The 26,070-nt window shown below is 44.8% G+C and overlaps 2 protein-coding genes across 4 annotated transcripts in view; both read right to left on the bottom strand.

Annotated features, from left to right (window-relative positions):
- Nucleotides 1–361, bottom strand: part of MX2 (MX dynamin like GTPase 2) — a 37,116-nt gene extending 36,755 nt beyond the window's left edge. For 2 of the 3 annotated variants that reach the window (XM_061167544.1, XM_061167542.1), the window contains exon 1: nt 249–315. The gene's annotated coding sequence lies outside the window, so the exon portion shown is untranslated. Of the gene's footprint in view, nt 1–248 lie in introns of all 3 variants that reach the window. The other variant, XM_061167543.1, reaches the window with a different exon arrangement.
- A 3,913-nt stretch (nt 362–4,274) lies between these two features.
- The window catches only part of FAM3B (FAM3 metabolism regulating signaling molecule B), a 57,827-nt gene continuing 36,031 nt past the window's right edge, over nt 4,275–26,070 (bottom strand). The window contains exons 4-8 of the mRNA XM_061167551.1: nt 10,583–10,641; nt 8,992–9,042; nt 7,830–7,917; nt 5,910–6,042; nt 4,275–4,516 (exon numbers count right to left, since the gene is read on the bottom strand). Of these exons, the coding sequence (XP_061023534.1) occupies nt 4,427–4,516; nt 5,910–6,042; nt 7,830–7,917; nt 8,992–9,042; nt 10,583–10,641 (421 nt within the window). The 3' untranslated portion in view covers nt 4,275–4,426. The remainder of the gene's footprint in view (nt 4,517–5,909; nt 6,043–7,829; nt 7,918–8,991; nt 9,043–10,582; nt 10,642–26,070) is intronic.

A 26,070-nucleotide genomic window follows, 5' to 3' on the forward strand; every position in this document is an offset into this window, starting at 1 on the left:
TTCTGAGTGGTCACAAGGTCTCTGGCCAGACTCAGGGAGATGGGCACCCCCTGTGCTCCCAGTCCCGCCACTTCCTTTCTAGAGCATGCATGCAGGGATGGCTAGGGGCCAGCACCAGCGCACAACGCAGGCAGCTTCAGAAACATCGTCTTTCTGCCTCCAGCCTTCTGGCACAAGCCACGTTTAATGCAGATCTGCTGCAGGAAGAAGCATTTAGGTAGCCCTCCCCGCACTGACCCAGCTCTTACCTGTGCACCTGTAGGAGGGAGGCCGGCAAAGTCATCTCTGCCTATTCCTCCCTTTCCTTTTAAAGGATCCCTCCTCCCCTCGTGGTTTCCTTTCCCAGAAGCAAAGGAAATGAAACTAATGACTTGCCACAAAAATGAAACCATTAGCCTGCCACAGAAACGAAACCTGAAGTATCCATCCATTTCCTGGTGCTTCACACAGTGGTCCTCAGACTCCAGCTGCATCAGAGTCTCTGGGTGGGCTTGTGAACTCATGGGAGGGGGCGGGGCGGGAGGTGGGTAATTGGGCTAACAGGTTCTCGGCAGGCAGGCTGGGGCCAACCACACTTGGAGAACGGGTCACTTAGCATAAGCACTGTCCAGAAGGACTTTCTGACTTTTCTGTGTTCTGCCACTCTATGCCCGTATTAAGCTCTGAACATGCCAGGAAGGGATATCCACAACCCCTCATGTAGGTGCATACCCTCACACTTGGGCTGGTTCCCAGGAGTGAGCCTGACTTCCTGGTCCTGTGCGGGTTACTTCACCTGCAAAACTACAGGCACGCACCCCCCGGGGTCCCAAAGCCCTCCCTTCGCTGTGACTGAAGAGTGGGTGAGTTGGGCACCCCCACCACCAAAGTATGGGGGGCCCCAAGGAGCCCTGGGGGTTCGGGGCTGGCACAGGATGGGGGGATTCTGCCTCCATCTCAGCGTCACACCCATGGGGCTTTCCAAAACAAAACAAAAAATCTTAGAAAATTAAGAAAATGAATCCCGAGCACTTTTTTGCTCATTCACCTGACTTGTGGGCAAAATGTCCTCTAAAGAAGAAATTTGGAGACTTAAAAGATGGTTTTCAAAGCCTGACATTAAGAGGTCCTGGGGGTAGTTTCCAGGGTCTGCGTCCTGCAGGACCTGATGCCCAGGTCATCCATCCAGAGGCTCCTGGGCAGAGAGGGAAGACGGAGGGAAGAACTGGACAGCTGACTTTGCAGCGAGTTTTCTGATTCATCAGCTGTGTCAGAGGGTGAATGCCTCTGCAGTGCCAGGAAAGGCACAGGGAAGACACCGCAGAGGCCAGACAGAGTGGGACCCTTTCCACAGAGGGAGCGAGGGAAGTTCGCTTGAGGAGGCGGCTGAGGATCCACCCTCCCCAGCAGCACAGCACCCCTCCTTGGCACACCCCTCAGGAAGGCTCTCCGGGAAGGTTCGGGGCCTCAGCAGCATCAAGGCACTGGACTAGTTCACAAGCTACTGTCCGGGGATTCGGGCGGGACCTTGGTGATGACCCCTGACCGGGGTCCCGCATCCCACCGGGCCCACGGACTCTCTGAGGAAGGGCTGGTCCGGGTGCTCAAACACCCTCAGCAGGACCGCTCCTTCTGAGTTTGCTTTCTCGTTGTGCAGAAGAGACCATGCAGTGTCTCCCCCGCTAATGGATTAAGGAGGTGAGGAACTGGGAGCCTGTGCACAGGCGAGATTCTAAGTGTGTGTCTGTGCAGGGTGGTGAAGTAGCAGAGGCCACTGTGGGTGGAAATCCCCCAGCTCTTCACTGTCTGGAGCCCCCTCGCTCCAGTGGTGCAGGGGTGGGGGTGGGGGATGATGGTGACCCATCTCAGGGCAGGTGCTAGGAGGCTGTCAGCCCTCATGCATGCGTGGTGCCCGTGGACGGAGGACAGGCCTGGGTGGGTAGTGTCAGTGTCTGGGCTAGAGGGTGACAAAGGGCCGCTGGGCAATAGAGGGTCTCAGCTCCTTAGACAGGAACAAGCTCCATTTCTGCATCAGTGATGTCTAAAGTCCAGTGTGTGTCTGTGTGTGTGTGTGTGTGTTCAGTCACTCTTTTAAGACCCCTTGGACTGCAGCCCACCAGGCTCCTCTGTCCATGATGATTCTCCAGGCAAGAATATTTGAGCGTGCCATTTCCTTCTCCAGGGGATCTTCCCAACTCAGGGATTGAACCCGCATCTCCTGCATTGACAGGCGGGTTCTTTACCGCTGAGCCAGCGGGGAAGCCTGTCAAAAGTCCAGGCATATTGGTAATAGGGATTCTTAGAGCTCAGGAAGTGCCTGCCCTTCACAGGGTGGAGGTCAGAGGCCCTGCCCTCTCGTGGGAGGAGCAGTCCTTGCAGGTCCACCCGCTCTCCAGCAGCAGAGAGGGGGTGCTGGCCCGGCCGGGAGAGTGGGGGTGGGGGTAGAGGAGGCTCAGGCTCACTTCCACATGGGGGAAGGGTGGGGGCGTCTGGGGAGAGAGGACAGACGCTCAGGACCGGTGACTGCCCATCTGCGTCTCAGTTTCCTTGACAGCTTGGTTTTGTAATAGACTTTATTTGTTTTAGGTTCACAGTAAAAAGAGGAAGACACAGAGATTCTGAGATTTCCCCTAGACTCCCTGCCTCACCCCCCACCACAGGCACAGCCTCCCCACTGCTGACCGCCCCCTCCAGAGGGGTGACCTCCACGCTGACACATGTCATCACGCAGAGCCCACGGTTTACACTAGGGTCACTCTTGGGGTTGGACACCCGGTGGGTCTGGACAAGTGTGCAGTGGCAGGCACCCACCGTGAGTCCCGCTGCCCTCCAAGTCCTCCGTGCTCGTCCAGGTCACCCCTCCCTCCTCCAGCCCCCACCCTCCCGGGGCCTCCATTCTGCTGCCTTTTCAGTGACCCTCAAGGTCCCTTCCAGGCCTCCTCTGAGGTGGTCCAGAGCCCAGAAGGGGGTTCTCTCTGATGCCCTGTTTGTGTCCAAATTTCTCCTTTTTCTTAGGACACTAGTCACACTGGATAGGGGCCACCTGACTCAAACTTATTACACCAACAGTGACCCTATTTCCACACAAGGTCACATTCTGTGGTACTGCCGGTCAGTTATGACTCAACTCACGAGTTAGGGAGGAATAGAGTCTAGCCTGTAACAGGGCCCCAGCCAAGATCCCACCGAGTGGTTTGCAGATTCCTCTGCAGAGAGAGACTCAGGCTCCCTGAGGGGTCCATGGTCACCCCCCCCCCTCCACTGCCAAGAGGCTGATGTGTTCCCCCTGGTTGGCAGCAGGGTGCAATGATGAGGGTTCACACATGTCCTGGCAGGAGCTCTGGCAAACATCTGCACTTTCGCTCTCTCTGGCTTCCATGCCCGATAGGGACCCTCCTTCAGCCTGGCCCCCACGCTCAGAGTTGAGCCTCCACTGTCCTTCAGCCCACCTACAACCACAGAGGACTCAGCGCTGCTGTCAGTCACTGAGACCTGGGGAGTTGGATCCTGCAAGGATGCTGAAATTCAGGGTGCCACGTGCTGCCATGTTTTTAAAAGGAGGCCTGCTGATAAAAGTACTTGAAAATCGTTCATCTGTTCTAACCCCTCTATGGATAGGTGAGAAACTGGAGGCTAGATAAGCACTATCAAGCTGGCATCAAAGTCTCCTATCATTTCTGGGAGCCAGGTTTGGGAGGGAGGTCAGAAAGAGCACTTGGCAATGACTTGATTTTCTTAACCCCAAGGCGCTGGGCATCTTGGCATGTGGATCTACAGTGTGCCTCCTAGGAAGTCAGGGTTGTACGGTGGTCCTCCTGAGAGCAGCCCCTGCCTGCCCGGCCCATCAGAGATCCCTCCTCCCCATCCTGTTAAACAAGGTGCCACTGGAGAACACCCCTGCGTGGACGCAGACACTGAATCTCTTCACCATCGTATTGCTTGTGCCCGAGTTAGGCGCACCCAGATTTGTGGGATGAATGAATAAGTTCAGGGACCTGCAAGGAGAGCTCAAGAAGGTGGCTAAGCCCTATGGCTACTGCTCATTGTCCCTATGAGATGACCGTCCATAAGGAGGGTGTGCTCTGTGGTCGGAGAATAAAGGTTTTCTCTCTGCAGAGCTATCTGGACCACACGGGTCAAACTTGGATCTGATGATAAAATAGCTCCACACCTTAACAGGCAGGGGCTGCTTCCCCTAATCCTCTCCTTCCCAGGTGACGTCACTGAATCCTCTTGAGCACGACCATGCATTTCAGCTCAACATCTTCATTCTATAAACACTGGCATAAAAAGTCTGTGGGACAAGATTTTATACAACTGGCAAATATTTTGATTGGTTGGTTGACAAACCTGAAATATTCATCAAATATTGACCATTGGAGAAGGGCCGCAGTCCATTCAGGATGCATTTGTCTATAAAAAGCCCATTTGTCGAGGCGGGGCAATGTTAGCTGGGCCCTTTTGGTATGCAGCCTTCTACCTGGATCTCGGCTGGCCAGCCAGAATACCTGTTCTTCGCATCATCTGAGTGGTTGATCTGTGCAAAGGAAAGAAAAGGATTTAATTTATCCATTCATCTAATCAGCAACGCTTAATGTGCCAGCTGTGAGCAAAATCAGAAAAGAGGATCACTCGCTAGAATGGGATTTGCTCCAGCCTACTCAGTAGTCATGTATGGATGTGAGAGTTGGACCATAAAGAAGGCTGAGTGCCGAAGGATTGATGCTTTGGAACTTTGGTTTTGGAGAAGACTCTCGAGAGTCCCTTGGACGGCAAGGAGATCAAACCAGTCCATCCTAAAGGAAATCAAGCCTGAATATTCATTGGAAGGACTGAGGCTGAAGCTGAAGCTCCAATACTTTGGCCACTTGATGTGACGAACAACTCATTGGAAAAGATGTTGGTGCTGGGAAAGATTAAAGACAGGAGAAGGGGATGACAGAGGTTGAGATAGTTGGATGGCATCACCGACTTGATGGACATGAGTTTGAGCAGGCCCCGGGAGTTGGTGATGGACAGGGAAGCCTGGTGTGTTGCAGTCCATGGGCTTGCACAGAGTCAGACCGACTGAGCTACTAAACTGATAACTGACTTATGTTTCAGGTACACTGCAAGGTGATTCAGTTATACATGTACACATATATTATTTTTCGGATTATCTTCTGTTATAGATTATTACAAAATATTGACTATAGTTCCCTGTACTATATAGTAAACCTGTGTTGCTTGTTGCATATCTATAAAATTCATCTATTTAAAGTTTAATGGTTTTAATGATAAAGTGGTTACTCAGTGGTTTTCAGTATATTCACAGAGACATGCAAGCATCATCACACTCAATTTTAAAACATATTCTGGGAATTCCCTGGCAGTCTAGTGGTAAGGAATTGGTGCTTTCACTACTAGAGTCTGGATTCAAACCCTGGTCAGGGAACTAAGATCCTGCAAGCCACATCCTGGCAAAACAAACAAACGAAAACATTTTCATCCCTGAAACAAGAAAGCACATACCCTCTCACCATGCCCCAAAGCCCAGTCAGCTCCTAATCTACTTTCTCTCTCTGGTTTTGACTGTTACAGAAATTTCATTCACATGGACTCACACCGTATATGGCCTTTTGTATTTGGTTTTTTTCACTTAGTGTGTTTTCAAGGTTCACTCATGTCACAGAGTATATCAATACTTCATTTCTTTATGTGCCCGAGTAATATTTCAGTGTGCACTTACATCTATTTTATTTATACATTTTTAAGTCCATTCATCCAATCTGGGTTGTTCCTGCTTTTTTGCTGTTAGGAATAATAGCACATTCCTGTGCAAGATTTTGTGTGAACATGTGTTTTTGTTCTCTTCGCTGTGCATCTGTGAGTGGAATTGCTAGGACATACGGTAACTGTTTGAGAAGAAGGGATGTTTAACAACCACTCACCTTTTCTCTCTGAATTCCTGGAGGAAGTTCAAAGCCTTTTGCTGCCACAAACACCCAGCTTGACCTGAACCGCATGTTCCTGATCTCTTTACTTCCCAGGGCTTCTATGGCCTTTTTGGCATCCTCCTTCAGCCTGGGGGGACGAAAAGGGGAGACGCCTGTGAAAGTCTCACCTGCAGACTCGGTTGTGTCCCCTGGAACACAGTCTGGTCCTAGGACAGGTTTCTAAAGCAGCACCTGCTATCCTGGGGCACAGGGCAGGAGAGAGGCGTGAACACCGGCTGAGTGTAACATCTCTGTGTGTGTGTGTGCTCAGGCGTGTCCGACTCTTTGCAACCCCACAGGCTGTAGCCTGCCAGGATTCTCTGTCCATGGGGTTTCCCAGGCAAGAATACTTGAGTGGGTTGCCATCTCTTTCTCCAGGGGATCTTCCTGACCCAGGGATCGAACCTGTGTCTCCTGCATTGGCAGGCGGGTTCGTTACTGCTTGAGCCATTCAGGAAGCCTCTAGTTACACATAAGGCCACACCCAGGACTCTTTGGAAAAGACCCTGATGCTGGAAAAGATGGAGGGCAGGAGGAGAAGGGGGCAACAGAGGATGAGATGGTTAGATGAGGAATAAAAAACTCAATGGACATGAGTTTGACAAAACTCTGGGAGATAGTGGACAGGGAAGGCTGGAGCGCTGTAGTCCATGGGATCACAAAGAGTCAGACACGACTGAGCAACTTAGCAGCAACAACAAAAGACCCTTTTAGATTCAATCTGGGGCACAGAGTTTTAATTCTCAATTCTGAAAAGCCCTGGGTCTCACGGTCCAATTATCCTCACCCCTAAACAACATAATTTCCAGTCCTTGCTGCTGCCTGTTTACTGACCACAGAATAAAGCAAACAGAAAATGCTGAAAGATGAAAACAAATGTCAAAACTGTATCTTTCATATTCACAAAAGTCAGTATCAAAAAAGAAAAAAAAAAAAAAAACCTAAACAATCTTGAAAGTGAAAGTCGCTCAGTCACGTTAGACTTTTTGCAACCCCATGGACTATACAGTTCATGGAATTCTCCAGGCCAGAATAGTGGAGTGGGTTGCCATTCCCTTCTCCAGGGGATCTTCCCAACCCAGGGATCGAACTCACGTCTCCTGCATTGCAGGCGGATTCTTTACCAGCTGAGCCACCAGGGAAGCCCTAAACAATCTTACTTTGTAGAAAGCTGCCATTTAGAGCTCATAAAGGAAAGAGGGCAGAAAGGAAAAGAAAAACAATAAGCTCAGATTTTCCTAAGTGGGCTAAATCCAAGTTTTTCAAAGCATATGCCAAAGAATTTCCACCCGGGAAGACACTCTGTTAAAGAAGAGGATCTGAATTCAAACACATCTGGGAAATGTCTTGTTCAGGAGTCCCATCTTGGGAAGTCACAATGCAAATCAGCACCGTGAGGTTCTCAGAAGTTATGCAGTGAAGAAGCACATGTTTACTTAGAAGAGCACATCTGGAGAAGCTCTGAGCCAGGTCACGTTCTCTCATAAAGGCACTGCAGATGAGTTCACGTGTGTGTGTGTGTGTGTGTGTGTGTGTGTGTGTGTGTGTGTGTGCGTGTGTACGTCCCACTCTGCATTTAGCTCTCTGGCCAAGGGTTAGCTTTGCTGTCTTATTTACTGTCAGCGAGGAATTTGTCTTGCTACCTGGAAATAGTTCTTATTTCTGAGATTCATGTGCTCCACCAGCTCATCATTTTTCTGGAAATGCAATCTGTTCATCGTGGCCGCCCATTCCTTCTCCTTGAAGAAGCCTCCCGTTCCTTGGAGCTCTGTTCTCTCCCAAAGGGTGTCCTGAGGGACCCTGACAGAGCTGGCACTCTGCCCTCAGCTGGCATCTCTGACTCTGGCCCCTGCCGTGATACAACTGTACACTCACCTGCTGCTGCCGTCATCGTGGGTTACCATGAAGAGCAGGGACTTCGAGGGAGCGCTCTGAATAAAGTTTGTCATCGGTCCAGAGTTATCTGCCGGGTCAATGTACATTGATTTAGGACCTTCTCCATCAGCTGAGGCTGTGACCCTAGAGGTTGTTCTGCTCTCAACTCTGTGCTCTGTGTTCTGAATCCTCTGATTCTAGAGCTGTCTCTCTACCATGCACCTGATCTTCTAGTGCCCTCATAGTAAATGACCTGGGTTCCACGCTGGGGCCACATGAAGTGGGCAGCACAATCAGATCATAAAGACTCTTGTGAGTTTGACTCTCAAACCAACCAGCAATGATTTCACAGAACAGGTGGGCTTTTCTCTACAATCATTGAGAAAGCACCAGATCTGGTGTGACCGTCTCAGAGCTGAGTGGCCCCAGGACACTGAAGAGCAATGGGAGACATACACGCCTGACCCGGACAGGTAAGTCTTTGCAGACAGACCCCTCTGTTTCTTACAGGGAGAAAACAAAGGCTCAGATCAAACCCCGTTATTTACCATCGGAACTTGTCATCTATAGTTACGATCAAGTTTAATGACAGGGTGAAAACACAGCATTCCCCAGGGCATTGGGGATCGCTTCTTAATTGTTCCTCTCTATTATCTTTACAAAGACTTGTTTCTGTTAATTCTCAGGGTTAAATAAAAATAACTGCAGTGGAGATTCAGAGCCCAGAATGGAGGGATCATTGGAGGAGGGTGGGCACGTGGTCTCCACGATCGTGCAGACCAACAAGCCCATCACAGGGAAGACAACGATATATATGATGACATTCAGGACTGGATACTGAGCATGTTATTCTGGTTTAAAACAAAAAGAGATGTTTTCTCTTTTCCTTTTTCTGATGAAGGAGCAGAATCAAAGTTCCAGGACAAGTGTGAGCAGAGAAGAGACACTCTCTAGATCATGCCTTCCAACTTAAATGTACACACTCACTTAGAGACCACAAGGATTGCGTCAGACCACTCTAGAGTACTCATGTGCGCTTCTGGCAGCTTTCTTGGTAGACAAAATAAGAACGTTTGACATTTTTGATTGTGGGTTTTTGATCTTAATTCATTTTAATTTGATATAATTCATTTTAAGTTTAAGAGGAAAAGAGTTTTCTTACCACCTTCGTACATATCGAAATACCGTGTTGCTATCACTTTCCCAGTCACATCTGGAAATGAAAGAAACAGCTTTTGAAAGAAGGTTCATGGAGACTCAGGGTGCATGTGTGGTACTGCGGTTCTGAAAATGGGCTTCCCTGGTGGCTCAGGGGTAAAGAACCTGCCTGCCAGTGAAGGTGATACCGGTTCAATGCCTGGGTCTGGAAGATCCCACAGGTGAGGAAATGGACACCTGCTCCAGGATTTTTGCCTGGAGAATTCCAGGCATGAGGTCCATGAGGTCAAAAAGAGCTGGACACAACTGAGCCACTCATGGACCACAGTCCATGAGGTCAAAAAGAGCTGGATACAACTGAGCGGATGAACAACAATACCAAAGTTCTGAAAATGGTGTGTTCCTTCTCCCTGTCTTCCAGGAAGCATGATGCCTGGTCCCACCTAAAGGAAAGGCCCGCCTTCCCTGGAGGGGCCCCTGATGATGTGGGTCAGGAAGGCAGGGCACCTCATCTGCCCGGAGCCTCCCTCCCGCCTGCTTCCAGTTAGATTCTCATCCATGCTCTTGCCCAGCGCACCTGCCTCTTCCTGAGAAGAGGCCCGCCCTCAGCCCTTTGTACTCCCTCTATATATTTTCCTGCCTGATTATCAGAGCTGGCACACATTCCTAGGTTCCTACAGCCTGGGATCACAGGAGTCTGTGCTCACCTTGCTCACAGGGACAGACCGCACTGGAAGCCCCTTCCCCAAACCTGCTACCGTCCTTACTGTCAGGGGTCCCAGTGGCAAGAGTGACAGGTGTTCTTTTCCAGGCCTCAGAGGAGGTCAGGCCGTGCTCCTCTGAGGTCCTTTCGTCAGACAAGATAGGAACTGGCGTCACCCTCTGCTCGGCCACCAGGAAGCAGAGCAAAGACGAGGCCCAGCCCCAGGCTGTCCGTGTTCTCGGGTCTGCTGGCCCTGGTTTAGCTCTGGCTTCTGCAGGTCCTTCTTCATCGTCTTAAAGTCGTTTTAGATTCCACAGATAGGCGCGAATACAGGATACTTGTTTTTCTCTTTCTGACTGACTGCACTCTGTATGACAAACTCCAGGCCCACACGTCTGTACCAATGACCCTATTTTGTTCCTTTCAGTGGCTGTACCACACTGTCTTTATCCATTCATCTGTTGTTGGAAATTTAGGACATATATACAATACCATATGTAAAATAAATAGCTAGTGGGACTCTGCTATAAAGCACAGGAAGCTCAGCTTGGTGCTGTGACCTAGAAGGGTGGGATGGGGGAAGCAAAGCCCAAGAAGCAGAGGATACGTATACACACATAGCTAATTCACTATATCATACAGCAGAGACTAACACAACATTGCAATTATACACCAATAAAACTTAGTAAATTTATATCTGATTTCATTTTTTGGGGGGGAAGAATCACAAACTTACAAAGTGAGGCATTGTCAAAATAGTTAAATATATACTCTTAAATGCATTAAAATATAAACCTAAACAGTGTGCAAAAATAAAGAAACCCACAGTACCACAGAATACCCAAACACAAAGCTTTTAGAGGTGTTTTAAAGACAACATTTAATAACTTACAGTTGACAACGGCAATGTTTATTCCTCTTGCAACATTCCCAGTCTTTTCTCCTATGAGCCTGAAATGTAAATAAGCATCAATCACAGAACTCCTTTCTTGCTAAGCAGTGAGCAGCCCTCCCTGCTCCATAAGATCTTCTCTTGGCAGAATTACTGTTTATCCTTTGTCACTTATCATTTCCTTGTAGATACACACTGGCTTTGGCCCAGATCCCTTGAAAGTCATCCCTACACTTGGTGTATGCATATCCATCCCCACACCCATGTCTGTAGATGGAATCCCTCAGAGAACTTGGGAATTGCATATAGTCTCATAATCTACACAAACAGCCAGGGAGAGAAATGCCAGTGTTTGCTTAGCACAGCCTTTCTGCAAACACTGTCTCACTGAAGTGTTAACCTCCTCATGGGAGGGCATTCGTTTTCCAACTATATAAATATGGAGAACAACCACCAATAGAATGCATTAGGAGCCAGAAAGTCTGGAGACACACACACACACATACTCTACCTGGTTACTTGCGTAGTCTAATGAAAGTTTACTGGACCATGAATGAGGAGATGAGAAATGGGAAGAGAAAGGAGACGGCAAAGTAGAGAGATACTGAAGATGTATACTTGCTGGGCTTCGACAATGGATGGGATGTGAGACACATAAGAGAAGGGGCTGGCAAACATGACTGACACATTCAGCCTGGCTGGCTGGAAAAAATGAGGTACAAGAGGTGGATGAAAAGAACTGGGTCTGATCCAACTCCGGTGTCAGCTTCTCTTCATCCTGTTCCCCTCACCACTCAGAGCTTTTGCTGATGCCTGGGAAGCTTGGCATTTTGCAGTCCATGGGGTCACAAAGAGTCAAACATGACTGAACGACTGAACAACAAAGAATCCTTTTATCCAACCACAAAAAGTAACCCTGTTTATCTCCTTAAATAAATTCCTTTCACTACCTCACTTAATTTTTACTTTTAAATTGGAGACTATGAAATGCCCAGCTTCAAGGGGATTATGCCTTAAAACCAGGAAGAAAACTGACTTTCCTGGAAATGGGAAGCATTACTGAAGACCTTGAGAATTGTGTGTGTGTGTGTGTGTCCATCTGTATGTGTGCATGCATCCTCTGTCAAGTTTTAGAATCAATGATACGATAGCTTCATAAAAAGAATTTGAAAGCTGTCCTCCTCTTTTGATGCTTTAGAACAGTAAATATGGCCCTGGAATATTCTGTTCTTGACATGCTTACCAAAAGTCCCTGTGGATCTTCCAAACTAAGTCCTTTTGCAGAGAGGGAGCTTTTAGGAGGCAATTTTAGAGAATATCCTATAAAAATCTGAAGAAAGAAAAAATGGGTAATAAACCTATTCTCTCATAGGGAAATGTTTTTAAATGGAACTTAAAAAAAAAAAAAAAAGATCTGCTAAAGTATGCTAGATTACCTAATAAGCAGTAAAGCATTCTTAGGCTAAGATTTTTAGAAGGCTAAGTTTCAAGGTGGTGAGACCAGCATTTAAAGTCATTTTAATACTAGGAGCATTTGCTGATTTCAGAGAAAGTACAAAAGATGAGTAGCATTTCTGACAACCATCTGAGGCAAAGAGAACAAAGGTTGGAAGCCAGGGCCGACCAAAAGGAGGGCCCTGATAAACCTTCCACGTTTGTTTGGGTTAGGGTCGAAAAGAATTGAATCCTAAAAGTGAAAGTGAATCAGAAAAAAAAAAAAAAAAGAACTTGCATGGCTGTGGTGCAGTTTTAAGTCCAATGGGTGGCTCAGAAAAATAAATCTCAATCCTTAACATATATTCAGATCATTCTGTTCTGCTAAAGGTTCTGCATCCCTGGCAGAAACAAACAGAAAATCCTCAGTAGAAGAAGATAATACCATCTAATGCCTCAATAAAAGACAAAATAAACAACAACAACAAAACCCAAAGCAAAGCAATTCACCAAATGCACTGTCTGGCATTCTGCACGTAAAGAGAGAAGTCAACATAAAGAACCAACACAACCAAAAAAAAAAAAAAAAACTGGTGATAAGGACTCATGGACCCCAAATAGTAGATTTATCAAACAGACTTTCAAACAACCGTACTTAATATGTTTAAGAAGATGATAGATAAGACTGAAGATTTCAGAACTGGAAACTACAAAAAAAGATAGATGAGAAAAATAAAGTTCTGAAAATAGAATATTTAAAATTAATAATTAACGGCAGATTATATTCAGTAGAAAAGAGAATCAGGAAACTGAAGACAGCTCTGTCCACAATGATGGGCAGAGATACAAAGATGGAAAACAACAAATGGAGTGTATTCTACGGAGAACATAGTAATCAAGTCTGGCATATGTTTCATCAAAAGTCTTAGAAGTATGGGAGAAAGTGAATGGGGCAGAAGAGTCAATGACAAAGAATTTATTAAATGTGATGAAGGACTTCAATAGGCACATATTTAAGAAGCCAAATAAATTCCAAACAAGATAAAGCAACAAAAACAATGGACAAAGAAGGGGCAAGTACTGAAAACCACAGACAAGGAGAAAAATCTTTAAGGCAATCAGACAGGGAAAAAAAAGACAGTTACTTTCACATTATCAGCTTTAGATTGTTGGTTGACCTCTCAAGAGAAACAATAGAAGCCAGAAGACAATGGAACAGTCTCTTGAATAGGTTGAAAGAAAAATAATAGCCAACTCACCACAGAAAAAAAAATCTTTTAGCAATGAAGATGAAATAAAGATACTTGAAAGAGACATAAATTTAGAAAATTCTTCACCAGCAAACCATTCAGTAGCTTTTGCTCTGTGTCTTTTGCTATAACAAACTTTATCTGTAGTATTAACTCTCATTTAGTTTTATGAGTCTTAGTCATTGAAACTAACGGTGTTTATGCCCCACCCCCAATACTCAACCAAAATATATGCATATATGCAGCAAAAGTATGAACAGAACTATTTATAGCACTGTGATTCATCACAACTCCAGAGTAGAAATAACCCAAATGTCATTCAACAGGAGAATAAATAAATAAATTGTACTATATTTATGCAATTCAATATTATACAGCAATGCAAATCAACTTCTTTTATATACTAACAACAAACAATTGGAAATTAAAATTTTAAACTTATTTTTAGGTTTTAATTTAAAAATTATGCACAATAGCATAAAAGTGTGAGATGTTTAGAGATTAAAAATGGCAAAAGGTCTGTAAGATACATACACTGAATGCTACAAACCATTACTGAGACAAATTAAATTTAAATAAATGAAGCTGAGTAAAAGACTCAGTATTACCAAGATGTCAATTTCCCCCAAATTATCTAGAGATCCAGTGCAATCTCAATTTAAAAAAAAGCCAGTTGGTTTTTTGTACAGACATTTATAAGTTGACTCAAAAACTCATATGGAAATAGAGTTTCCATAGAGGATTCAGTAGAGAAAGACAGTGTGATGAACACACGGTGGTAGAACACTTAGTTAGCCAGGTTTTTAAATGATTATGATTCATATTTCACATCATTTTCAAAAAAAATTCAAAATGGATATATCATCTTACATAAAGTAAAAACCTAAAACTATCAAAATTCCAGACGTTTAAAAGAAACTTTGGAGAAAAAACTTTGTGACCTTGGGTTAGACAGAAAGTTTTTAGATATGCCATGAAAAACATGTTCTGTAGAAGAAAAAAACTGGTAAATTAGATTTCATTAGAATTAAGACTCTCTGGGCTTTGAAAAACACAGCTAGGAGAAGAACACAAGACACAAAATGGGAAAATCTGTATGCAACTCATATTTAATGAAGAGCCTGGATACAAAATATACAAAGAAACCTCGAAATTAATAATAAGAAAACAACCCAATTAAAAATGAGCTGATTTGAATAGGTATTTCACAAAATAAAATGCACTTACAACAAATAAACACATGAAAAGAGGCTCAACACTATTAGTAATTAGAGAAATGCAAATTTAAACCACATTCTGCACATCTATTAGCATGTCTAAAGTAGAAAGACTGACCATAGCAAGCACTGGTAAATATAATGGCTTCACTGTAACTTATACATTGATAGGGAATTAAAATGGTATGCTCACTTTGCTTTAAATTTCACTCCAATTTCTTCTTGCTTGCATGGCTTCTGCTTGCTTGCATGATTTCTGAAGAAAAGTCTGATGTAATTCTTATCTTGGTAAGATAACACCAGGTAAGGTGTTTTTTGTTTTCTGGCTATTCCCCCCTCCCCCGGCTAGTTTCAAGATTTTCTTTTTGTCTTCAATCTTCTCTAGTTTGAATACAGTTTACTTAGGTGTACATTTTAGGGTATTTATCCTCCTTGGAATTCTTTGAGCTTTCTGAACCTGTGGTTTGGTGTCTGTGTCTAATTTTGAAAGGCTCTCAGCAGTATTACTTCAAATATTTCTTTCTCTTTTCCTTTTTCTGGTACTGTTATTACACATATTATACCTTTTCAAGCTTTCCCACAGTTGTTGGATGCTCTCTTCTTTTTTGTTTTTCCAAGTTTTTCTTTTTTTTTTTTTTCTTCCCCTTTTCTCAGTTTGGGAGGTATTACTGACACATTCTTAAGCTCACTGATTCTTTCCTTGGATGTGTCTAGACCACTAATGAGCCCATCAAAGGTGTTCTTCATTTCCGCCTTATCCTTTTGATTCTTCCTTGGGATTTCCATGTCTCTGCTTACATTACTCATTTGTTCTTGCATTCTGTCCACTTTTTCCATTACAGCTCTTAGTGTATTACTAAGAAAAATTATTATGGTTAAAAAACTACTAACCATAGTTGTTTTAATATTTCTTTTGTGTTAATTCCAAAATCTCTGCTATATTTGGGTAAGTGACTGATGCTTTTTATGTCTCTTTAAATTGTTGTTTTTACTTTTAATAAGCATTGTTATTTTTGCTGAAAGGCAGACATAGATAACTTGGTGTTTATCATGAACCTTATGTTCATCTGGCAAGGAGTTGGGTTGTGTTTATTCTCTGCTACAGCCGTAAGTGTCAGAGGCTAACATTTCTCCCTGCCTTCTTGAGTATCCCTATAGGTTTTTTAGACCCTGATGCTGGGAAAGATTGAGGGCAGGAAGAGAAGGAGACGACAGAGGATGAGATGGTTAGATAGCATCACTGACTCAATGGACATGAATTTGAGCAAGCTCCAGGAGATTGTGAAAGACAGGGAAGCCTGGTGTCTTGCAGTCCATGGGGTCACAAAGAGTCAGACTTGCCTTAGGGACTGAACAACAACAGACTCTTCGACACTGGGTTTGAGACTTTCAGTTCTTCTCTGCTTTAATCCTTTGTTATTTTATAGGAGCCCTATTATGTGGTAATGAGATGTCGGATGAGGACGTGTTCTCTAGTCATGTGACTAGATCTCAGCCTCTCAGTGAGCCTGTGCCCCTGGGTTGTGGCCTTCACAAGTGACCTTATTTTTTCTTCCACTCCTTAGGAGAGACAGAAAGGCCAGACGGGCCTGGAGTTGGGTATTTCCCTCCCCAACACAGGTTAGCCTTTGTTAAAATCTACATTGGTTAGACTCTGGTAAAACCACTTCCCTTGAAGGCAGGCTGTTGTTAAAGAGAACAGAACACTGTGAACATATTTCAAAAGGGTTATTTTTCCACTGGCTTCCCTGGAAGTTCAGCGCAGTAAAGAATACACCTGCAATGCAGGAGACCTCAGTTCGATTCCTGGGTTGGGGAAGATCTCCTGGAGAAGGGATTCCCTCCAGTATTCTTAGACTTCCTTGGTGGCCCAGTTGGTAAAGAAGTGAAAGTGAAAGTCGCTCAGTCATGTCCGACTCTTTGTGACCCCATGGACTATACAATCCATAGAATTCTCCAGGCCAGAATACTGGAGTGGGTAGCCTTTCCCCTTCTCCAGGGGATCTTCCCAACCCAGGGATCGAATGCAGGTCTCCTGCATAGCAGGTGGATTCTTTACCAACTGAGCCACAAGGGAAGCCCAAGAAGACTGGAGTGGGTAGCCTATCCCTTCTCCAGCAGACCTTCTGGACCCAGGAATTGAACCAGAGTCTCCTGCATTGCAGGCGGATTCTTTACCAACTGAGCTATCAGGGAAGCCCCAGTTGGTAAAGAATTGGTCTGCAATGCGGGAGACCTGAGTTTGATTCCTGGGATAGGAAGATCCCCTGGAGTGGGAAATGGGAACCCACTCCAGTATTCTTGCCTGGAGAATCCCCATGGACGGAGGAGCCTGGCGGGCTACAGTCCATGGGGCTGCAAAGAGTCAGACACTGCCGAGCTACTTAGCGCAGCACAGCACAGCACTTTTCCACTCCTGCTGCCACAAGCTCAAGGGGATTTTTTTTTTTCCTTTGATCTTCACTCTGAAAGCCTGATAGGGCTCTTGGACGAAAAACTCAGGAAGGCCGAGGAGCCCTCCAAGGCTTGGCTTCCAGGAGTTAATCTCTCAAGCTTGTCCAAGCTCAATCTCTAGCAGTTAAGTCATTTCATCTTTAAGGGTTCCTACCTAATGCTGGCTCCAGCTGAGCGCTCTGCTCCAGGTAAGCTGTGAGCTTACCTGAATCTGCCTGTCTCTCCAGTTTTCAGGGTAGTGGTTTGCCCTGTGATTGCAATTCTTTTGTGTGTACATGTTTTTAATATACAGCATAATTTGGGATTTTTGTGCTGTGATTCAACCTAAGAATCACCTTCTTGGCAGTTTATAGGCCACTTATTAACATGTGAGATATATTTGGGGTTTTTTTTTGTGTGTGTGTGATGCTTTCATACTTGGGTTGTTTTCATTGCTTTTCAAATATTTAAACTTTTGCTTTCACTATATGGGGTGTATTTGCTTTGTTAAAGGTCCTATATTAACTAAAGCATGGACATGCTTAGTCATTCAGTCATGTCCAATTCTTTGTGACCCCATGGACTCCTCTGTCCATGGGATTTCCCAGGCAAGAATGCTGGAGTGGGTTGCCATTTCCTACTCCAGAGGATCTTCCTGACCCAGGGACTGAGCCCATATCTCTCGTGGCTCCTGCCTTGGCAGGAGGATTCTTTACCGCTGGGCCACCTGGGAAGCCCAAACTAAATCATGTGCTGCGCTTAGTCACTCAGTCATGCCTGACTCTTTGTGACTCCATGAACTGTAGCCCACAAGGCTCCTCTGTCCATAGGAATTCTCCAGGCAAGAATACTGGAGGGGCTTGCCATTCCCTCCTCCAGGGGATCTTCCCAACCCAGGGATCAGACCCAGCTCTCCTGAATTGTAGGTGGATTCTTTACCATCTGAGCCACCAAGGAACTCATGGATAAGCATGTTTAAAAAAGGTGTCTAAAAAATAAAAAGCAAAGTGTGGAGAACAGTTTTACAACACAAAAGGGCTAACTACCTTAATAAATAAATAAATCAATTTTAGAAGCCAATGATAGGCATAAAATGGGCAAGAGATATGAACAATTCACAGGACATATCATCCCCCCTCAGTATCTGCAAAGAGTTGGTTCCAGGATTTGCCATGGATACCCAAATCCAAGTGCTCAAGTTGCATAGCTGACCCTCGTATCTGCCAGATCCACATCGGTGGATTCAACCAAGCACAGATCATAAACATAGAGGGGGAGAGCTGACATACAGCTAGCTGTTTTTAGCATGAAAAGACCTTGGATTCACCTGGGTTCACTCACAGCAAGAATGATGAGAATAAAACACTGATCTGAGATGAACATTCTTCTCTTGGAATGGAAAAAAATCAAAATATTGGTCAACATGCTTTGTTGGACAGACTATAAGGAAGCTAATCATTCTCATTGTGTTCATCTGAATCCTCTGAGAAGTGGATAGCGAAACAGAGCTAAATGCCAAGAATTTTTATTGGGAAAATACCTATGAGAGAAGATGACAGGGGTGGGGTTAACAGGGATGGTGGGCAAACCCCAACTCAAGCCTGACTCTAAGGGGAGGAAAAGCTGGGGCGGACATGTCCCAGGTTGCTGGGCCGTCTCAGGAGGTTTCAGCAAGGCCACTGGACATCTGAGACCTCAACTTGGCCTTCAGCTGAGCTTGTGTTTCCCAGGAATGGAGCTTCCTGCTTCTAGGTTCTGACAAGGGTTATTGTCTCTTTGGCCAAACTCTACTCAAGCCCTCCAATCTCTTTTTCAAATAATTTTATTTATTTATTTATTTAATTTTTGGCTGCGCTGGGTCTTAGTTGCTTTTCTCTAGCTGTGGCGAGTGGGAGCTACTCTCTAGTTTCAGTGTGTGGGCTTTTCATTGCAGTGGCTTCTCTTGCTCTGGAGCATGGGTTCTAGGAAGCTCAGGCTTCAGTTGTTGTGGCTCCCAGGTTCTACAGCACAGGATCAATTTGGACTTAGTTGCTCCTCAGAATGTGGAATCCTCCCGGATCAGGGATTTGAACCTGTGTCTCCTGCAATGCTGCAGTTCATGGGGTCACAAAGAGTTGGACACGACTGAGTGACTGAACAACTCCTGCATTGCCAGGTGGATTCTTTACTACTGAGCCACCGAGGAAGCCCTGCCCTGAAGTCTTTTTAAACTAGGCTTGACTTTTGGATAAACTTCTTGTTGTTTATCTTCACATTGCCTAATTTTAGCAGAAATTCTGCTAAGTCAGTTTAAAGGTGTGGTTAAATGTCCCACCTTTGATATCTGATCATCACCCATTAAAACCAGTTTGCTTATCCTCCTAGCCTCCAGGTGATGTCTGATCACCCTGGCCCGCCTTTAGCAAGAATCTTGTTAGCCTGTTTAGCCAGAATACCCTAGCCTCCGGTGCTTCCTCTTGGTAGTCTTCCATCCATGGTCTCCACACTGCTTCTTGGCTGTCACTTCTTGCCCATGATGTATCTGGAGTTGAATCCTATCTCTCACCTTCACTGGAGGAACTCAACGGCAGTCGTCCCCACACCTGCTGCCATCACCCCCTTGAATAAAGTCTGCCTGGCCATTTTCACAAAGTGTCATGAACATTTTTTTTTTTTTTTTTTCTGTAACAGTCCTCAGTCACTGGCTGGGAGCAGCCAAGGGAAGCCTGGCCTCCAGCAAACCTGCTGTGGATTTCAGAATGCAGCAGCTGAAGCTCTTCTTCAGGGAACTTCCTGCCACGAAATCTGAGAAGTGCATTCTCACAGTCACCTCACTCAAATGTTGCTGGAGGGACAGTTGCTTAATTCCAGGCAATGACTTAACAAAGTTCAAAGTGGATGCTATTTATACACTGCTGTGCTGTACTTAGTCACGTCCGACTCTGCGACCCCACGGACTGTAGCCCGCAAGGCTCCTCTGTCCACGGGATTCTCCAAGCAAGAATACTGGAGTGGGTTGCCATGCCCTCCTCCAGGGGCTCTTCCCAACCCATGGATCGAACCCAGGTCTCCTGCATTGCAGGCAGACTCTTTACCATCTGAGCCAGCAGGGAAGCCTATGAATACTAGAGTGGGTAGCCTATCCCTTCTCCAGGGGATCCTCCTGACCTCAGAATCAAACAGGTGTCTCCTGCATTGCAGGTGGATTCTTTACCAGCTGAGCTACCAGGGAAGCCCATTTATATAGTAACACTGTACTAAGTATGCAGTAATCCATAAGTCTATACTCAGCCAAACTATCAGTTCATTGTGAGTGGGAATGAATACACTTTAAACATGAAGAATCTTTAAAAAACATTACCTCCTCTTGTACCCTTTTCTCAGGATGTTACTGGAAGGTGTGCTCTAGCAAAACAAGGGTGAAAACTAAGAAAGTGGAAGGTACTATATCCAGGAAACAGGGGCTCCAACGGCAGAGAAGGAGACAGAGGTCATCCAGAGTGGTGTTAGAGAGGGGTCCCCGGACGACAGACACACAGTGGCTTCAGGACAACCTGGCTGATTGGAGCGGGACAGAAGCTTCACAAGGTGATGCTGGCAAATACCTGATGTGAGAGATTTATTTTAACTGGAGGAAATTTAGGGATTAAATTGACATTAAGTTCATGGAAAACCAAGGGAGCCAACCACAAACAAAACGTAATTATTGTACACAACATGCTTCAGTCGTGAAGAACCTTTGCTTCGTCCTATTAGTAAAAACCAAACTAGAGGCTAGAGTTTGAATATATCCTGAGATGGACCCTCACAGCCACATAAACCAAAACTTAAAACCATCCTGACAGCCCCCAAATGCTCACTCTGACCTTAAACAAAACCTACACTTTCTTCATGTCAGCATGACCTTGCAGTTATGAACAAGTCAGCTCATACAATGCAAAGACATGTAAGTTTCTAGTAATAAATCACACTAGAAGACAAGGCACTTATTCATTCAAGCTTTATAAACCCAGTCATGAGCACTGGGAGCCACACCTCCTAACTACTTTCCAGCTGGAAGTATCCTTGTTTGCCAGAGGTTGGGTTCTCACTTGGTAAAATATTCCAATCAAGTAAAGCTCTCTGAATTTTATGCTCACAGTCATAATCATGTAAAGGCTGAATTTTGCTCAAACCATGATGACAGTATAGTGACTTAATCAGAACAATGGTAAGGAAAGAGGACAGGAATTGTGTGATACAGTAGAAGACAGCTAAACTCCCAGGGGGCAAGTTCCCTACTCCAGGGGATCTTCCCAACTCAGGGGTCAAACTCAGGTCTCCTGCATTGCAGGTAGATTCTTCACTGTCTGAGGCAGAAGGGAAGCCCAAGGAAAGAGAACAGAAATTGTGTGGTACAGTAGAAAGAGAGGTGACCTACTGGGGCAAGACAGCAGATAAAACAGGAAAACAAGGAGGGTGTGGTATAATCTTGCTGATCAGAGGTGGGGATGTGAGTGAGCAGGGAGCTCTGCTGACAGCTGGAAGGGCTGTTCCAGGGGCAGGTGTGCCTGTAGGCGCCCAGACCATGACATTTATAGGGATGAAGTGAAGTTGCTCAGTCGTGTCCGACTCTTTGCGACCCCATGGACTGTAGCCTACCAGGCTCCTCCATCCATGGAATTTTCCAGGCAAGAGTACCGGAGTGGGTTGCCATTTCCTTCTCCAGGGGATCTTCCCAACCCAGGGATGAAGGAAATGCCAAAAAAAAAAAAAAAAAAAAAAAAAAACCCCAAACCAACAAAACACTTGTCATTCTACACAAACCTGCATCTTTTCTATATGAGACAACGAGGTCTCTACAACCTGAACTGTCTGTTCCAGGAGTCAGTAACGAGAAAATACAATGCTAAACCCACAAGCAAGTGTCTCGGCATCTGGCCGAATTTATTCCTGTTCCTTTAATTTGTTTTTATTTCTGCTTATCCTGCTTTATTCTGCACTGAATTCTGAAAAACATCTAGAATATTGTTGGAAGCAGGCAAGCTACCTTTGGGTGCTACACATTCATAGAAAGATTTAGTGGTTCCTTTAGACTACTGGATTCAAGGTGGTTCACTCAGCAGATCCTACATTCACCAGGATGGAATCCTGGCTCTGTCACTAACAGCTGTGTGATGGGGAGCAGGTGATTGAACCTCTCACCTCTCTGTGACTCTGTTTTCTTGTCAGTATCATAGAAATCATAATGGTAACTACCTCAGAGGGAGTCATATGAAGTCAATGCTCAAGTGAGGTGGTATGTACCAGGTAGGATGATACACTCCTACATCATGGTCTGGAGAAGGTGTCAGGTGCTATAGAGCAGGGCAGCTCCCAGGCTCTGGGGTCTGAGCTTGACTAACCTTCTTCTGATGATGTGATTCTAGATAAGTGACCTGACCCCCTGTCCCCAGTCCTCCCAGGTCTTCCTACCTCTTCCTTTCCAAGGGATCCTGCTAAGTTTTCAACCTATCTCACTGACAATTCAGTTCATTAGGTCATCACCTCTGAAATTTTATCAATTAGTTAGGTTCAGTTCAGCCGCTCAGTTGTGTTGACTCTGACTCTTTGCAACCCCATGGACTGCAGCAGGCCAGGCTTCCCTGTCCATGACCAACTCCCGGAGCTTGCTCAAACTCATGTCCATCGAGTCAGTGATGCCATCCAACTATCTCATCCTCTGTCGTCCCCTTCGCCTCCTGTCTTTGATCTTTCCCAGCATCAGTCTTTTCCAGTGAGTTAGTTCTTCCCATCAGATGGCCAAAGTATTGGAGCTTCAGCTTCAGCATCAGCATCAATCCTTCCAATGAATAGTCAGGAATGATTTCCTTTAGAATTGATTGGTTTGATCTCCTTGCACTCCAAGGGACTCACACAATTACCATACAGCATGACCATCAGTTCAGTTCAGTTCAGTCGCTCAGTCATGTCCGACTCTTTGCAACCCCATGGACTGCAGCACACCAAGCCTCCCTGTCCATCACCAACTCCTGGAGTTTACTCAAACTCATGTCCATTGAGTCGGTTATGCCATCCAACCATCTGTCATCCCCTTCTCCTCCTGCCTGCAATTTTTCCCATCATCAGGGTCTTTTCCAATGATTCAGTTCTTTGCATCAGGTGACCAAAGTATTGGAGTTTCAACTTCAACATCAATCCTGCTGATGAATGTTCAGGACTGATTTCTTTTAGGATGGACTGATTGGATCTCCTTGCTGTCCAAGGGACTCTCAAGTGTTTTCTCCAACACCACAGTTCAAAAGCATCAATTGTTCAGTGCTTAGCCTTCTTTATGGTCCAACTCTCACATCCATACACGACTACTGGAAAAACTATAACTTTGACTAGACAGACCTTTGTTGGCAAAGTAACATTTCTGCTTTTTAATATGCTGTCTAGGTTGGTCAAAACTTCTCTTCCAAGGAGTAATCATCTTTTAATTTCATGGCTGCAGTCACCATCTGCAGTGATTTTGGAAGCCAAAAAATAAAGTCTGTCACTGTTTCCACTGTTTCCCCATCTATTTCCCATGAAGTGATGGGACCAGATGCCATGATCTTAGTTTTCTGAATGTTGAGTTTTAAGCCAACTTTTTCACTCTGCTCTTTCACTTTCATCAAGAGGCTCTTTAGTTCTTCACTTTCTGCCATAAGGGTGGTGTCATCTGCATATCTGAGGTTATTGATATTGCTCATGGCAATCTTGATTCCAGCTTGCGTTTCATCCATCCAGCCCAGTGTTTCTTATGATGTACTCTGCATATAAGTTAAATAAGCAGGATGACAACATACAGCCTTGACGTACTCCTTTCCCTATTTGGAACCAGTCTGTTGTTCCATGTCCAGCTCTAACTGTTGCTTCCTGACCTGCATACAGATTTCTCAAGATGCAGGTTAGGTGGTCTGGTACTCCCATCTCAGAATTTTCCACATTTTGTTGTGATCCACACAGTCAAAAGCTTTGGCATAGTCAATAAAGCAGAAATAGATGTTTTTCTGGAACTCTCTTGCTTTATTGATAATCCAACTCATGTTGGCGATTTGATCTCTGGTTCCTCTGCTTTTTCTAAAACCGGCTTGAACATCTGGAAATTCACGGTTCACACACTGTTGAAAGTATTACCATGGACATTGGCAAACTCTGTTCTCTCCATCTATACCAATGGTTCTTTTTTTTTTTTTAATGGAAGGATAATTGCTTTACAGAACTTTGTTGTTTTCTGTCAAACCTCACCATGAATCAGCCATAGGTATCCATATATCCCCTACCTTTTGAACCCCCCCATCTCCCTCCCCATCCCACCCCCCTAGGCTGAGACAGAGCCCCTGTTTGAGTTTCTTGAACCATGTAACAAATCCCTGTTAGCTATCTATTTTACATACAGTAATGTAAATTTCCACGTTACTATTTCTATACATCTCACCCTCTCTCCCCCTCTCCCCACATCCATAAGTCTATTCTCTATGTCTGGTTCTCTGTTGCTGCCCTGTAAATAAGTTCTTCAGTACCATTCTTCTAGATTCCATATATATGTGTTAGAATATGATATTTATCTTTCTCTTTCTGACTTACTTCACTCTGTATAATAGGTTCTAGGTTCATCCACCTCATCAGAACTGATTCAAATATGTTCCTTTTTGTGGCTGAGTAATATCCATTCTGAGTAACATACAAGATGGTCAACACCAAAATCAGATTGATTATATTCTTTGCAGCCAAAGATGGAGAAGCTCTATACAGTCAGCAAAAACAAGACCGGGAGCTGACTGTGGCTCAGATCATGAGCTCCTTATTGCCAAATTCAGACTTAAATAGAAGAAAGTAGGGGAAAACCACTAGACCATTCAGGTATGATCTTAATCAAATCCCTTATGATTATACAGTGGAAGTGAGAAATAGATTTAAGGGACTAGATCTGATAGACAGAGTTCCTGATGAACTATGGACAGAGGCTCGTGACACTGTACAGGAGACAGGGATCAAGACAATCCCCAAGAAAAAGAAATGCAAAAAAGCAAAATGGCTGTCTGAGGAGGACTTACAAATAGCTGTGAAAAGAAGAGAAGCGAAAAGCAAAGGAGAAAAGGAAAGATATACCCATTTGAATGCAGAGTTCCAAAGAATAGCAAGGAGAGATAAGAAAGCCTTCCTCAGTGACTAATGCAAAGAAATAGAAGAAAACAATAGCATGGGAAAGACTAGAGACCTCTTCAAGAAAATTAGAGATACCAAGGGAACATTTCATGCAAAGATGGGCATAATAAAAGACAGAAATGGTATGGGCCTAACAGAAGCAGAAGATATTAAGAAGAGGTGGCAAGAACACACAGAAGAACTGTACAAAAAAGATCTTCATGACCCAGATAATCAAGATGGTGTGATCACTCACCTAGAGCCAGACATCCTGGAATGTGAAGTCAAGTGGGCCTTAGGAAGCATCACTACAAACAAAGCTAGTGGAGGTGATGGAATTCCAGTTGAGCTATTTCAAATCCTAAAAGGGGATGCTGTGAAAGTGCTGCACTCAATATGTCAGCAAATTTGGAAAACTCAGCAGTGGCCACAGAACTGGAAAAAGTCAGTTTTCATTCCAATTCCAAAGAAAGACAATGCCAAAGAATCCTCAAACTACTGCACAACTGTACTAATCTCTCACGTTAATAAAGTAATGCTGAAAATTCTCCAAGCCAGACTTCAGCAATACATGAACCGCAAACTTCAGTTGTTCAAGCTGGCTTTAGAAAAAGCAGAGGAACCAAAGACCAAATTTCCAACATGTGCTGGATCATTGAAAAAGCAACAGAGTTCCAGAAAAACATACATTTTGGCTTTATTGACTATACCAAAGCCTTGACTCTGTGGTTCACAATAAACTGTGGAAGATTCTGAAAGAGATGGAATACCAGACCACCTGACCTGCATCTTGAGAAATCTGTATGCAGGTCAGGAAGCAACAGTTAGAACTGGACATGGAACAACAGACTGGTTCCAAATAGGAAAAGGAGTCCATCAAGGCTGTATATTGTCACCCTGCTTATTTAACTTATATGCAGAGTACATCATAAGAAACACTGGGCTGGAGGAAGCACAAGCTGGAATCAAGATTGCCGGGAGAAATATCAATAACCTCAGATATGCAGATGACACCACCCTT

Source organism: Dama dama, chromosome 19 (assembly GCF_033118175.1).
Source record: "Dama dama isolate Ldn47 chromosome 19, ASM3311817v1, whole genome shotgun sequence".
NCBI classification, from domain to species: Eukaryota; Metazoa; Chordata; class Mammalia; order Artiodactyla; family Cervidae; genus Dama; species Dama dama.